Below are 15,757 nucleotides of genomic sequence, written 5' to 3'. Positions count from 1 at the left end.
CCTGTTCAGAGGTGTTACTGGGCCTTTGAAGAGTGGTCTTAGCAGCAGCACCTCTCCCACCCACACACACGGGGACCTGCTGTAAACCACAACACACTGCGCTACTGCTTTTCAGTATGACTTCACTGCCTTCACTTAACTGTCTCTCATCCAAAGAAAGCACTGGAAAGACACGGTGCCTGTGCTTATCTGGGTTTTAAGTGAGGACAGTTGCCAGTGTGACCACAATTAACAATCAAAATATTATAGTTTAAATGAGGAAAGCCCAGAAAAAGTCATTTAGATCAGGTAGTTGTGATGTTATGTCATTACATCCATGAATGAACAAACATAAAAAGTACTCTTCTTTCATTGTCCAAAGCACTGCACACACTTGCTTAACAGGCTGAAACCACACACTTTGGCACTACTTAAAGCATGGGTCTCCAGTCTTTTTCCTCCACTGAGCTACTTTATCAAAATGAAAATGCCAGAGAGCTACTAGTTTTAGCAGTCACAAGAAATTGAGCATAAATAAGAGACACGGCGAGCCTTAGATGAGGTACGTTTAGATGCCTATAAAACACACACCATTATCCATTTATTACACACAGAGTTAGGCCTGAAAATGATATGTACAATGGTAAAAGGCATTTCATTCATCAGATTTTACTTATTCAGCACAATACATTCAGAAATTCCTCGGCAAGCTACTTAGAAGGGGTTGGAGAGCTACTAGTAACTCTCGAGCTACAGGTTGGAGACCCTGACTTAGAGAGTAGAAGGGTCTAGCTGGTCAGGTCATGATACATCCAAATGTGCTGTTCAAAAATAATGTTTTTAGGTCTATATTTCAACTGTGGGCCAGTCCTAGACCAAAGGAGCGGTGACATGTTTTAGTATGCAGGGACAAACCTTTCAAATGAGACTCTAAACTAGGGGTGTGCAAAAATATTGAAATATCAATATATCGTATCGCTTAATGTGATGATACTGTTCGATATTTTGGGTATTTTTTGGTATATTTTACTCAATTATTTTGTTACAGAGCTACAGTTTTGGTGCTTGTTTAGAGGAAGGAAACTTTTTTATGTGACACATTTGACGTTTTCATTGTTTTGATGATTAAAATGTTTGTGTTTCATATGAACTTTGCACAAAAAGTGGTGTAACAAAGACTTTTAGTATCACAGACATGATTTAGCTTTTATTTTTATTGAACTGTATAGAATCGATTTGAAATATATCGTATTGAATCGAAAGCTCACTGTATCGAGGTATGTATCGTATCGAGGCCTATGTATTGAGGTATGTATCATATCGGCAAGTTCTTAATGATACCCAGCCCTACTCTAAACCAGGGGCCATATAATGTCCTTTGTCACCAGGGGGCACATGAGTTTGAGTCATTACTTGAATAAATACTGTCATTATGTTACACAGTTATATTATTATATGTTATTTTTTTTACTGTGCATGTTTGGCCACACACACAGACACGCACACACACACGCACACATTAATCATTAGGTCTCGCCCACCTTTTTACCCTTGTTACTTTTCATTCGTGTAGGCCTATGTTCTTCATAAAATGTCTAGTAAACTCCCACAGGTCTTTGCGGCTCGGCTCCAGTGCGCGTCCGGCCCTGACTCACCTTCCTTCTCGTTGTAGATGAGTGGAATTCTCCGCGGCGATGACAGTGGGCAGAAAACTTCCTTTTTCAGTTTTTTAAATTGACACAACTGACTGAGTCAAGTGTAGGTCACGGGAATTAAGCCGCAATTAGCATTATTTCCTTCTCCTTATTTTGGGGGTTTAATATTTCTTCTCGTCATCACAGTTTCACAGTCGTGTCTCGTTATTATTTCATGTTATTCTTGTCACTTGTGGCGCAACGGAACAGCGCGCTAAATATTATAATGAGAAGGGAAATGCTGCCACCTGCTGATCAAAAAAGAACATTTGTCTGCGCATTGTCTTAGCTGATATGGCAACTACAGAGTGAACTTTGATTTTAAAAGAGATAAAATATTTGTCTGCTGTATGCTTCAGTAAAAGGTTTATGTCAGTCAAGACATTTGTGGCTAAGATCAAAGGCAAAATAGTAAATCAATGTTAATCTTATCTTTGTATGTACAATTAGAATGTAAAAATAAGTTATGCTATATGAATCTTTAGAGCTCATGTTATAGGAAAAAAAAAAAAAAAAAATTCCAAGCTTTGGCCTACTGTCTCTGAATTTACTCCAAAATATTGCTTGACTATTTTTATTTTATTACATTTTTCTCACATGAAGACACAATATCTAACTTAAACATAATCATGAATAAAGTTAAATATTCCCCAGCCCATGTGTGCACCCGTTTCCATGGAAAACTCATATTCACACAGGAGGAGGTGTAGAAACCACTTCTGTGATGGCGAGCCTGGCTCACGGGTCTGTGGGAGAGAAGTTATTTGGAAACAGAATCTCATCTGATTTACAGGCTGATGACTCACTTGTGGCTTCAGTTGTTTGTATTCACTTTAATAATTTGTGGTGATATGCTGAAAGGTGGGACATACTGGTGGTATAAGCACATGAATGTATGTCTGTGAATCTGAGCTTTCACTTTCACATTGTAGTGGGGTCCCTATGACTCACACAACCATATTATATTAGCTTTGTTTACATTGAACATAGACCAAAAAAAAGAGGGGACCAATGTTCTAAACAGTACTGTTTATTCATGAGAAATAATTGCTGTATTTTTAGCCCCTAAATCAATAAACAGAGAATCAAGATTAACATAGATTAATTTTAAAACAAATAGCATCCTCTTTTAAAAAAAATAAATAAATAACACTCATGTTGTCGGTAACAACATCAGGCCAAGACAGGCCTAGTCAGAAATACTCTTTTTATCCCTGAAATGTTCAATAAATAAATTAATAAATACATTCAAAAAGGTAAAGTTTGAAAATACATTCAGGAAAAATTAACTTAAAATCAACTTAAAATGAGCTTTTAGAGAAATTCTGTGTTTTGAAAAAGAAAAGCTATTTACTACTAAGTATATCAAAACACACATCTGTAGTGAATGCACCAAATGTTAAATAAATGTTCTTTTTGGTGAATGTTCTATTCATCCATCAAACTTTTAAATACATTTAGGCTTAAAAAAAAAACATTGAGCCATATATATTCAGTTTCAGTTATTCATCCACAATTTTTTGTTTAGTCTAGTTTAAAAAGTTTTCAGGTATGTTCATTATTCATCCACTGCTCTGACACAACCAGTGTTGGTAAGCTATGTCCAAGGTCACAGCTGCCCTGAGGCACACAGACAACTACAACATCTGAGTCACCACATGACATACTAACATATACAAGGACGATGTTGCAAAACACTGGCAGGAGAGGTAAGGTGTCTTGCCCTTGGGCATGACATTCATATTCTACAGGCTACTGGAGGCTGGAGCAATCTGACTAGTGAGGAAATAGCTCTACCTGCTGCTTAGAAATCTAATACCATGTATTCTTTTGTGTTTTGCAGTTCCAGGATACTATGTGTTTGCATTGAGTGTACCAGGTTCAGCAGACATGGTTCAGTTGGGCATATAGAAGATGTCCAGGGAGCAGTGGCTCTGGTTCTTATTTAAATGGACTTTTTCTCGATTTGGAGGTTTGATCTCCACTCTCAGCTTATTGTCTTTCAACAGCTTCTTCATCTTGCACAAGAGACCTGTGCTCAGTGTCTTATTATTGATCCAACCTGTAAGAATATCTTCATGTTTTCCAGTTACCTCTTTTAGAGTCACTTCTATCTGGGGACATGTGTCCTGACTCCTGCATGTGCTGTTCTTCAGGGTTACCCTGAGACACACAAAGAACTGCCCGTCCTTTTGGACGATGAGATCTCCAGAATCTCCATCATCAACTGGACCATAATTCGGGTTCGAAGCATACCATGTGATGGTGTTATTTGCTTGAACTGAAAAAAAGTTTAAACATTTTTAAGAATTAAGATATTTTCTTACAGAACAATCATACAGTGGTGAAATACAGGTAAGATTACCTCCAGTGGCCTCAAAGGTTAACATTTTGGCTTTGTCTTGGGAACTTGGGTTCTCAGAAGATGGCTGAGGAAAAGAAAAATAACAATGAAAAAATGAACATGAAAAGTGCTGAGAATGAAATTGTGTGTTTCAAAGTCTGTCAATAGAGAGAAAACAGGTGGCTTTTCCCCGAATGTGGTCACAACGTCATACTAAGCTTCCTTTCATGAGCTTCTGGGTAGACTGTGACTTCAGTGCTTATGGGGTAAATAAAGTCAGACTGATGATTTCTGTCTTACATTTGAGCCAAACTGAGTGTCAACGCTCCTCTCTTGTGCATCTCCGTTCTGGGACAAATGGATAAATAAGACATGGTAATTGTTAATACATGTACATGACAAACAAATTAATTACTTCAGTGTTCATAGGTTAAAGGGCTCATGTTACCCTGTTTTCTGATCTATGTTATCATGCTGTTTGTTCATCACAAACATACCTGATGTTGTGTTTCATTTACACATGTTTAACACAAACCCTGCATAAAGGCTGAAACACTCTGTTCCACCTTGTGATGTCATGTGGTTATACAGTGCCTCATAAATCTTCACCAGAATAATTTGGATAATTTCAGCCCTGGAATTGCCAGAATTCTCTACTGAAAAGGCAAAAGGAGCTGTTAACATGAAAAGAACCACTAGATGACATCACAAGTTGGAACAGAGCATTTTGAGCTTTGGAGATGTAGACTTACTAATCAACCAGGATTACTCAAACATATGCGAATGAAACAAAACACAACTCCAGGTATGTTTATTAGAGTCCGACCGATATATCGGTTGGCCGATATGGGCACCTGGAGACAAGGTGATAGGGGCCGATATTTCACGTGGGCATTTTGTATGTCGTTGAAAATCTTAGACTCTCTACATTATGTTCATTTAATCCAATTTACAGACAGATAAATGTCCTAATATGTGGCTCCACATCTGCGGAGTCCTTTGTCTCTGTGTGTGTCAGTACTGTCCCTGAACACACCCCCAGAGTCGCGTCACTCACGTGTGTTTGTTTACATCCGCAGACACAGATCCAAACACTGAGATTATTTTCTTTTTACGGACAATCGGTTTGAGTCTGGATTAAAAGAACATTTATTAGTGCAGACTTGTGATGTGAGGAGGAGCCTGTGTGAGCGGTGAGTGTTGGAAATATGATAACTTTGAAGCTAGTTTTGGTCATTTGTTATTAGCGATTAGCTGCTGTAGCTCACGCACATAAACAGACTGTTTTCTATTGGCCTATTGTAAAGTGACTATATTGTCTGTATATTTGTTGCTGGACCTGCACTGATATGTAAATGAGCTGTGAACAGACGTGTGAATTATGACATTTGCGCATATAATTAATTACCGTGGCGTGCAGCATTTACGGCTAAAGGCTAATAGCGATAGTTTCTTTACTAGTTATGGGTCGGTCGCGAACGAAATGGCTCTTAGAACCGGCTCTTTGAAGCGAACGACGGGAGCCTGATCCTTATTAGGAGCCGTGTTTTCTCTTTCTCTCACTTTATTTCTCTTAACGCAGCGTGCAGACACCTGGTTTGACAGCGGCAGCGGCTGAAAACGAAACTTTGAGAAATTTTCGTGTACATAGGATAAAAAAAATAGCATATTTGGCTGTAGTTTAGCATAAAATAAATAAAACACGACTAATCTTGGGCACGAGATAGAGACCGAGTCCCGACACTCAGTCCTGGTTCAGTTTTGGTTTAGTCCTGTTTTACATATGGTCTAGATCTGTTTTAGTCCTGTTTTAGTCCTTTTTCAGTCCTGGTTTAGACCTGGTTCAGTCCTGATTCAGTTCTGGTTTAGTCCTGCTTGCAACAAAACAATCTGAAGAACCTCTCTGGAGCCGAAAGAACCAGCAGCTTTTAGTGAGCCGAGCCAAAAGTTTTTTTTAAACAATTCAACATTTACAGTGAATTTTTACATCACTAAATATATCGGCGATTATATCGGCTATCGGCAGCTCCAACTCTCATTATATCGGTTTCATATCGGCCACAGCAAAATCCATATCGGTCGGGCTCTAATGTTTATAACATTAAAGCACATTAAAGTGTCAGTTTTGCATTATATAGAACCTTTAATAAATAGTTTGTATTGGAATTAGGGAAAACTCAAAATAACAACAAAAAAAAAAGATAAAAAATTAACGAAAAATATGCATATCGTTGTTATGATGTCATGTTATGATATTGTCAAATACGGCGCACATGCTGAGTTACTCAGCACCTGCGACCACATCAGAGTGCAGCTGTAGTGCACAGGTGCCACACTACTACAAAACCTTACACTGATGAAGCCACACATTTCTAATGATTATTATTTTTGCTAAATATTTCATTATATCTACCATTTCTGTGTATTTTATAAAGTATGGAAATAAGTTATAGTAGCCTTACCTTCCCAAAGTGCCCCTTAGTAAAGAACAGCACCAACAGAGCAGCCTGGCAGACGGACAGCAGGGCAACCCACCACAGCAGCACTCGGATCAGGGTCTTGTGTTTGGACTGGGACATCGTCAGGGTTGGGGGTCTCACAAAAGTTAGTGACAAACTGAGAAGTGAAAATGAGACGAAATGAGAAGTGTTGTGCGTAGTTTCCTCAGTGTGCAGTGACAGCAGCAGTAGCAGTGTAACAGCTTCCTGAAGTCTCTGATCACTGCCTCCTCCTGAGTGTCTTTTTAATACTACAAAGATGGTACTTTCCCCTGACAAACAGACAAACAGCGGAGTGAGATCGCATGTGCACAGTACTGGGACAGGCCCTTTCTTTTATTTGCTGTACTATACAAGATAAATGGAGACAGATTCACCAGTCAGGAAAGGAAAATAGGAGAACTACCATGAATCATGATCAACTTCTGTTTTAATGTGGTCGGTTGTGTCATCGTCATGTATAGGATGACAAAACATAGAAAAGTACTTAATGAAACTATTAGTGTAAAGGTCAGCAAGAAATAATGACATTTGTAAGACATTGTTTATTTTTCATGAGTGGGTATAGTGACAAATTCAGTAGGCTATTTTTATGCTTTAGAAATAATAATGGAAAGAAGTATCCCACGATTTTTGATATAAATCTCAGAGATTGCAGTGATGAAAAAAATCAGCATCCAGTTGATACAGTGCAATGGCATCATGCTGGGGTGTTCTATGTATATATCTATGGTGGAATGTTGTCATGGAGAGACAATGCACACATTAGCAAACGCTGTCAAAAAAAGTTTTCAGCCCACCTGTTGTAGTTCCAACTGCGTCAGTTCTTTATAGTCAGATTGTGTTAATAGATTAAAGTCTAATGGAGCTTCAGACAGAGCAAAGCCTAGAGTTTGCATCACAGGCCCAGGGAATGCTAATGACATCTGCTGCAAAGTGTCAATACATCTTTTTTTTTTTTTTTTTTTCATTGCTGCTTCCACTAATACTCTGTGTATAGACCTATAATACCACTGCTATTACTACTATTTCACATGAGAAAACAATTACTATCATAACTAGTATCACACTTGGGCACACTTCACTGCATAAGGTATTAATAATATTCACAGATACAAAAAAGAGGCATTGGAGACACACATTTAGGCTTCACTAGACCTACCTTTAATAAAATGTTTGAGAACAAAATGTAATATCAACTTGACCTCCTTTAACCTCTATTAGCCCACCATGTGTTTGTGTGTTATTAGCCCACATAGTAAAAACTGTGACCAAATCCATCCATCCATTTTCATCCGCTTATCCGGGGCCAGGTCGCGGGGGCAGCAGCCTAAGCAGGGACTCCCAGACTTCCTCACCCCAGACACGTCCTCCAGCTCCTCCGGGGGGACCCCGAGGCGTTCCCAGGCCAGCTGAGAGACATAGTCCCTCCAGCGTGTCCTGGGTCTTCACCGGGGCCTCCTACCGGTGGGACATGCCCGGAACACCTCCCGAGGGAGGCGCCCCCCAAATATTCAGTAAATTTGGCAAAAATACTGATGACATTATGGTCATCCAAAAAGCTGATAGAAGAAGAATTGATTCATCACAGCTGATTATGAAATGTCATTTAGATTAACTTTATAATGGCTGGATTTCCCTGTGTGCAGCTGAACAGTCTGATAGTGAATGTAATATCACTTTGTTGTGTGCTCTTTGCCCAGGGAAAGTTTTGTGGTAACAAAACAGGATGCTTCTGGTCCAGGTTTGTGTCAGCAGAGCAGACTTTACACCTGTCTACTGAGTAAGCTTTATGTATACAGTTTAGGTGAATACAACATGCCCAGACATGCAGCCATCTCATGTTCCACTGTGGTAATTCCAAGAGCTCTATAAGGCAGCAGCATTTATGAGGGCACATTTGTTTTTATATCAGATACTGCTCACATAAAAGTGGGGAAAGTCTTGTGGGTCTGTAGATAAAACGCCCAAATGTAAAAGAGAAGTCTGTAGACTGCTTTCGATATTGAGGTCAGAATTCCCATACAATGAATAAATGTCTCATATGGAACAAAATAAATGTCAAATGATGTAGGTAGCAGCAGCAAGCTAAAGGAGAGTGATAAATATTAAGAAGGAACATATCCCTTGCAGCAGGTATTTCTTTGTGGAAAACCCAATGGAAGACCTATGTCATTTTAGTCTATACAACACTTGACAAAGGAAACATAAACAGGGTCAGTAGCACAATGTGTGGATTGTCCCACATTGACAGTAAAAATTCTCCTGCCGGGAGTTAGCAACCTATAGTACGGGGAAAACACTCATTTCCCTAACAATTTACTTCTGAAGAAAAGGTCATGATTACAAAAAATGTTAGACCTACTTTCAAAATACTGGCAATATTATTTACACTCCTTATTTTGAGATAGTGTGAAGCCCTCATTGATCCAGCAAAGGTTCAGCGTTTAGAGTTTCAACTGCAGTCTCTCGGTTTCAGCTCCCTTCCAGAAACCATTTCAATTTGTTGGAACTGGCTTTGATTTATTTTATTATAATTATTTTATTATTTAGGTATTATTTGAAATGGTGGAATCAGATATAATCAGCTGTTTACAGAAGTATTCCCAGTCCTTGAACATGAAGACATCCCGTCATGTTCAGGTGAGACAGCCAATACACAACACAATACTAGCACACAATAACAGCCCATAATAATAACAAGTAAACAATGGCAGGTCAATTTCACTCTAAAACTCCTCCTTTTGGGGCTGGACTCAATAAACTCAGGTTAGAATGCTTCAAGCCAGTTCCATCAAATTGAAAATGGATGGAGATGAAGCATCTTGACTGCAAAAACAGTGTCTAGATGACCACAGTGAAAACCGTCTCCACATAGTCCATGCTGTCCATTTTAGTCTATATACAGTATTTTGTTTTATTTCATGCTTTTAATATGTATTTATGTCTTCCTCTTATTTCATTATTACTTTTGGTTTTTGTTATATGTTTGCACCAAACTGCTAATGTGCTTTCATCATTCACTGACAATGAAAGAAGTGGTTACAGCAGTGGACAGTTTGACCTGCTCCCCTAACCTTTAAAGAACACATTGGCCTCTTGTACATTTTCTGGTATTTCACAGTTCGACCATTGCAACTTTTTTTTTTTTTTTATTGTAATAGGCCACAAAGCTGGGGGTGGGAATAGGTGACAAAGATTTATTTTATTTTTGTTTTTTTATGAACACTCAAACTTCAAATACAGGATTAAGCTACTCATGCATTGCTTCAGTGTCTTTGTATCTACTCTGTTGAAACAAAGAAAGTTGCGGAAAGTGAGCAGTCATATAAAATAGTTTGAATGAACTAGAAGTATACAACTTGAATATTATAACTACCATACATTTACCCATGGAGTTTTAGAAAATGTATTTTTACTTACATGGACACTATCTTGACACTTTCTTATAGCTTTCTGCACTTTATTGGGTATCTGCATCAGAGGTGGTACTTTTCTCACCGCATATTTTTACTATTACTTTAGTAATATATTGGTGTAACAGCACTCTTCTGTGAGTAAGTTTTGGTTCCTCTTCCCACTGTGAGTAAGTCTACAATTGACAAAAGCTTTTTGTTGACAAGATGAACTGATTTGTTTCTTGCACTGCGCCTTCAGATATGATTAAGTTTGTCTAATTGTGTGTGTATACTTTGAAAATATCAGCTTTTGTGCATTATTTTAACATTTTGTCCAATTACAATTCACTTCAAATTATAAAACAGTTATGCTCCAGCAGTTACTCTTTAAGTTACTTGAGCAGGTCTAGTTTTCCCCAAATAGCCTACTTTTTTACTCTTATTTGAGTAATTTCTTAGATTAGTACTTTGTGCTTCTATTTGATTAGTGTTATTTTGAAGTAATGTTACTCTGGAGTACATTTTGGCTACTCTACCCTCGAATCAGCATTTAACAGTTGCTCGCCACAAAAAGACATTTACTGCCATCTAGTGATCAGCAAATACACTTACAATAATACAAAAAAAAAAACAAAAACTTGCAGAATCAATAAAGTATGGGGGGAAAAAAAATAAATCAGTCAATCTGGATGCTTTATTCGTAGCTACGTAGCCCAGCCTACAATCCTTACTTGTGATAGTCTAGTCTCTTTCCTGTCAAAGAAACAAAGCACAATTATTAAAACAACTAATGCTCATTTAAATAGTTGGAAATATACACGACTATAAGTTTAGACTATCCCTAAAAAAGCCAATTGTCAGTAGGACACGTCTAAATCCATGTATCATGTCGTGCATCGTCTTCTGAAGTGCTGCAGTCTTTACAGCAGATGGCAGAAAACTACAAAGAGTGAGCATAACGCCAACATCTGTCTGTCTCGGGCTGAGCGCACTGTGTATAAACCATCAGCCAAGCACTTTACCATAAAGTGGAAAATCTAAACCTGTAACCTCCTTTAAACAGGAGACTTTACAATAAATGTCTATCAATCACTGAGGGACTATAAATGCCAAATGTCAGAAATACTGTAGCAGATAACTTTGGATGTATTCTCCCTATAATAATTAAGTCCCTAAAATAAAGTAAAATAAAATAAAATAAAATAAGCCATGAGTATAGGCCTAGGTTATGCTGCCTGTGGGATGTCTACATTTTACTGAAGTAGCCTAACCCCATGTAAAAAGTTTTAGAGTGTCTCTTCCCATGTCGTTTGCCTGTGAGGTAATGCAGGCCGCGGCGGAGGCGGGGCGCTTTAACGGGACCGGGGCCGCTCTTTTGGGAGTGGGTCATTACCATAGACTGTGCGGTCATTACACAGGCGGGTCAGGTGGATCGAACATGCTGTGACCCCCAGGCTGATCGTTAAACTTCGATTTTGCTGTACACGGGCTCAATTCAACGCGTCAATTCAATGCGGGCACTTCCAAGGATACAACCGAATACCGGTGCAATAAACGTCGTTACCACATGTTATTGTGTACACAAGAGCACTTCCTCCGGCCGTGTTTTACTTTGAAGGCGTAAAACTAACAGTGGGGAGGTCATTGTGCGCGCTTTACAGATGGATGTCTTGTGGGAGAGCAGAGCCAGAACACGCTCCCAGTAAAAGTTTAGGAGATCACAAAAGTTTTAGGTCGTCAGGAGTTTTAATTAACATCCACATCGTTTTACGAAGGTTTCATGGACTTTTACTTTCAACTTTTACTTCAGAAAAACAACTGTGAGTCACCCGCGCTAACAAGCGGCTTTGGACCAAGTTCACGCTGTCAAACTCGTTGACATGGGTTTGCTGCATGGGCGACAGCGAGACTAAAAACTTAGGACTTTTTACACAATCTACCCGCCGCGCACATCTCTCTGAACGCGCTCGTAGCCTATAGCCGGCGGTTTGACACACGGACATGCAGAAGTTTAACTCCACCGGCGGCCACAGCGACACGCTGCCCCGGGACGCAGACCTCCAGCTGCGGCTGGCTGACTGTGGAGCCTCGGGAGAGAGCAAGGAGAACGGAGCTGGAAAACACTTTCTGAGCCAGCAGCCGGAGCAGACACCTCTGTGCACCAAGAGGCGAGTGCTGGTCGGCCTGGATGTCATCTGCCTCTGTGTTGGTGAGCATTTTACACTAAATGATATTAAAATGTAAACAATTGTAGAACCCGAATATGAATTAAAGTATTCCCAACTTATAGAAGTTAACCGTAGAGGGCTAAGTAGGCCTATATTTACCCACAACAACACAGTACATTATGAAATTATAACCTTTTGGAGGGAAGGTTGCTGAAACTGTCATAATTTCCTTTGGCGTGCTTTTTCTAAAGCCCCTGACAAAGCCAAACACAAACATATAAACCCTCAAAGATCATCCGTTATTACACCTGAATGCGTTGCATTAAAGTGCACATTTTGTACAGCAATATTCATTATTCTCTTAGTTCATAATGTTTTATAATTAGCCCCCCTCAAACCTTGATACTACATGTTGTTGCGTGGCCTTGCCTTGGTAATCTGATTAGCTCTTTTATTGCTAACATGTGGGTGTAAAATGTGTTAGTGGATTTGTTGTGAAATTCTGGCATATGGATTACCCCGAGGAAGGAAATTGAGGCCACAAGTCTAATTTGTGTGGATAACAAGATAAAACAAAAACACCATACATACACACTAATGCCCTTTACAACAGCAAGCAAACTTGGACTGTTTAGTGAGCTCAGCCTAAAAGTTGTGGTAAGGAAAAATGCAGTTACATGGGGATTTTAAAAGTTAGAGGAGCAGCTCAAGTTTTCCCAGAAGTCAAAGGGAAAGAGTTCAAAGCAGTTGAAGAACTTAAGCCAAGTTCCCTTGTTGCACGTGGGGCAGCAGCGAAGCGAGGAGGGGTGAGGAGGGGGGAGCTCAGCTGGCAGCAGCGTGGTTGTCCCGGGAATTCATCAGTTTCCATGGTAACTCCTAAAGTTCCCGGGAGAAGAACGTGGGAATGGGAATAAAAACATGCCCCGGACTTGTGAGGAAAAGTGCATGCCGCTGCAGCACAACACACACTGTCAAACTCAAATGATTTACAGTGCTCAGCTGGAGAGAAGGGCAGGCCTATAATTTCTGTCAAATTAAGCAGAAAATCTTCACATGGGGGATTAAAAACACCAAGAGAAGAATGTTACGTCCAAATGGCTACTGACAGAAGCTGAAATTTTAATATAACTGGTCCCTATACTAATTTAATCAAATGCATTTTGATACATAAGAACATATAGAAAAGTTTTCAATGGCCGTTATGAGAAAAATCACTTTCAATCAGTTCAATATTGTGTGCACTGCAATATGAGGAAAATGATAAAGCCGCATATAGTTTAGTCAAAGATGGCAGGCAGGTAAGAGAAGATCCATGGGGTAGACTTTATCTTTTGACGCGAGACCAAAAGTTTTAAATTGTGTATGTCAAATGATGGCACCATATTTGATCAAAGAAGCGTGATTAAAGTTGACAGGCTGCCGGTTACCTCACATGACTATTACACACTTGTTTTGGAGTGAGAGTAGATCTAATGAGAGCGATGTAAACAGTAAAGATGACTAACCCGTCCAAGCAGAATGACAGGTCCTCTGCTCAGTTGGCAGTTAGAGCTTGTGGGCCCCAATGTAGACAAAACATGGTACATACTTCTTCTTCTTCTCTGGCTCTCCCTCCCTACAGGTATGCAATTATTAACTCTTTTCGACTCTGTGCACTAAATACTGTTTGAAGTGGGAAGTGGTGCGCTGATTCAGGATCTGTCAGCACCATGAAGGAAATGGTTTACGTAGCTAGCCACAGAGACGCTTTCTGGTCACGCTCTTTGACCAATTTGCAAAGTTGCGTGTGATGCCTTCTAGCATTCTTCCTCCTCTGATAACCTCACGGGACATGAGTTTATTTACTATTACAAAATGTCAGATGTTAATAATGATGATAATGATTTAGACGGGCATTAGTCATTACTGTCATAAAACTGTAAATACTTTGATTTCTTCCGGTATTTCTAGTACTTCTTCAATGTATAGAGTTAAAGGGTCTAAATTAGGCTATTTTCTAATCTATGCTATAATGTTTCCTCATCATGAACATACCTGGCGTTGTGTTTTGTTCCTCTCTCAAACAGAAAACAGTCTGATCCACCTTGTGATGCTCTGTGGTAACAAAGGAAGTGCTCCACTGTGGTTTTAAACTCCATAAACCTTCACTAGAATCAGACAGTTGTTGCTGGCATCAACATACAATTAACTATAATATTTAAAGTAGATGGGGGACAGTCATGTAAAACAGTTGGAGATTTTGGTAGCAACTTCAAGCACTTAGTCACTACATAAATGATCAGGTTCAACTTTTGTGGATTTGTCTTTTAAATATATTACAAATATGCAGTCATGAGTATGACCTAAATTTGAAATCCTTTTATGTTGACTGTCCCTCAATGTACCAGATTTGTCACGGTAATAATAGTTAAAGCACTAAAAGGAGAAGCACAAGCTCCTTAATTTGGCAGTTGTAGTAATTGTTATAATGAGCAATTAGTCATATAGGGGTTATTAACAGAAATGTGGGCAGAATGAGAAATAGGTAATAATAGCTCATTTAATGTGAGCCTCTTCTACGCCCAATGGGACCACAAAATTTGTATTGAAGCATAGACTCTATATATAAATGACCGTCACATTCCAAATAATTCCAGTCTCTTGCTTTTGTATTGCTACTTATTAAGAAGTTCATTACCATTTTAAAACAGTTTTAACTCGGTGTTATTGTAATATAATGTAATGTGAACTACTGTGTCCAAGTAATTTCCCTTGTGGATCAATAAAGTCTGTCTAAGTCTAAAATAGCAAGTGTTCATGGGGGCGCTTCCAGCTCCAGTTGTCTTTACATTGAAAAATTGTCACCCCTCTCCATGTAACTGCTGCAATGAGCCTTGTCATTTTGTCTTAAAATGTTCGTATTAACACTCTCTACATGATCCTGGTGTTTTTATTTTGCTATTTTGTCTGTAAATAAATTCCTATTCCAGTATGGAACTCTGCCAACCTCGTGAGCTTCATTTGACAGGAGCCAAATGCTATGGGTAACGTTGCACTCCTTTAGTCCACTTCTTTATACAGTCTGTGTTTAAAAGATTGAAAAACAGCCGATATAAGTTTCCTCATAGATCACTACTAGTAACACTCATTCATAATAATGGGCTCATTGTATCAAGACAAGAAGCTACTCCTGTCTACTACCACACGATTACATTTGACTTTTAGATTCCTGTTCAGTGTCTATCTATCTCTCATGTACCCATCACAGCAGCTCTATCTGCAGACAGCCCTGACCTTAGCTTGTCTCATTCTGATGCGGCGTATCATCACTTACTGGACATGAATTGAGCCCCTTCATTTGGCTAAACCCACTTATCTCTGACTAATGTAATTTTCCTTTCAAAACTGCACCATTGGATCTGGACTTTCTGACCCGCAGGCATAATTCGTCTTGTACAGGGGGGCCCATTCACTACTGTTACTGTGCAGGAATTTCACCCCCAAGCATCTCCCCCTCATTATGTTATCAGCAGGAGTAACCCATAATGATCTGCCTCACTCTTTTACTGTGTAAACTAGTGCCTGGCAATATTGACAAAAAATAATATCTCAATGTTTGGATTTTAATAGAATTATTATAATATTTTTGCTACCCATCACAAATGCTATTTGCTATTCCACAAATTTGAACTCTGAA

General features: G+C 39.1%; 2 protein-coding genes across 2 annotated transcripts in view; one reads left to right on the top strand and one right to left on the bottom strand.

Annotated features, from left to right (window-relative positions):
* Positions 1–2,733: 2,733 nt before the first annotated feature.
* On the bottom strand, positions 2,734–13,707 carry LOC129408687 (uncharacterized). The gene is made up of 5 exons (XM_055152926.1): positions 13,587–13,707; positions 6,480–6,633; positions 4,318–4,365; positions 4,039–4,102; positions 2,734–3,954 (listed from the first exon to the last, which is right to left on the bottom strand). Exons 2-5 carry the CDS (start codon positions 6,594–6,596, stop codon positions 3,569–3,571), a joined length of 615 nt encoding a protein of 204 aa, XP_055008901.1. The 5' UTR covers positions 6,597–6,633; positions 13,587–13,707; the 3' UTR covers positions 2,734–3,568.
* ppap2d (phosphatidic acid phosphatase type 2D) overlaps positions 11,346–15,757 on the top strand; it is a 20,467-nt gene continuing 16,055 nt past the window's right edge. Inside the window, exon 1 of the mRNA XM_020932199.2 lies at positions 11,346–12,122. Within this exon, the coding sequence (XP_020787858.1) occupies positions 11,915–12,122 (208 nt within the window). The 5' untranslated portion in view covers positions 11,346–11,914. The remainder of the gene's footprint in view (positions 12,123–15,757) is intronic.

The sequence above is a fragment of the Boleophthalmus pectinirostris genome, unplaced genomic scaffold, assembly GCF_026225935.1.
Source record: "Boleophthalmus pectinirostris isolate CB_2022bp ecotype Guang Dong unplaced genomic scaffold, ASM2622593v1 HiC_scaffold_17, whole genome shotgun sequence".
In the NCBI taxonomy this organism is placed as follows: Eukaryota; Metazoa; Chordata; class Actinopteri; order Gobiiformes; family Gobiidae; genus Boleophthalmus; species Boleophthalmus pectinirostris.
Note: the sequence above shows the minus strand (reverse complement) of the source record. Positions and strands in the feature narration are given on the sequence as shown.

Excerpts from the sequence above, each read along its gene's own strand:
- LOC129408687 (XM_055152926.1), bottom strand. The coding sequence starts at position 6,596 with ATGTCCCAGTCCAAACACAAGACCCTGATCCGAGTGCTGCTGTGGTGG. Across the intron at positions 4,366-6,479 it reads CTAAGGGGCACTTTGGGAAG|AACGGAGATGCACAAGAGAG; the intron begins GTAAGGCTACTA and ends CATTTGTCCCAG. Across the intron at positions 3,955-4,038 it reads AACCTTTGAGGCCACTGGAG|TTCAAGCAAATAACACCATC; the intron begins GTAATCTTACCT and ends ACTTTTTTTCAG.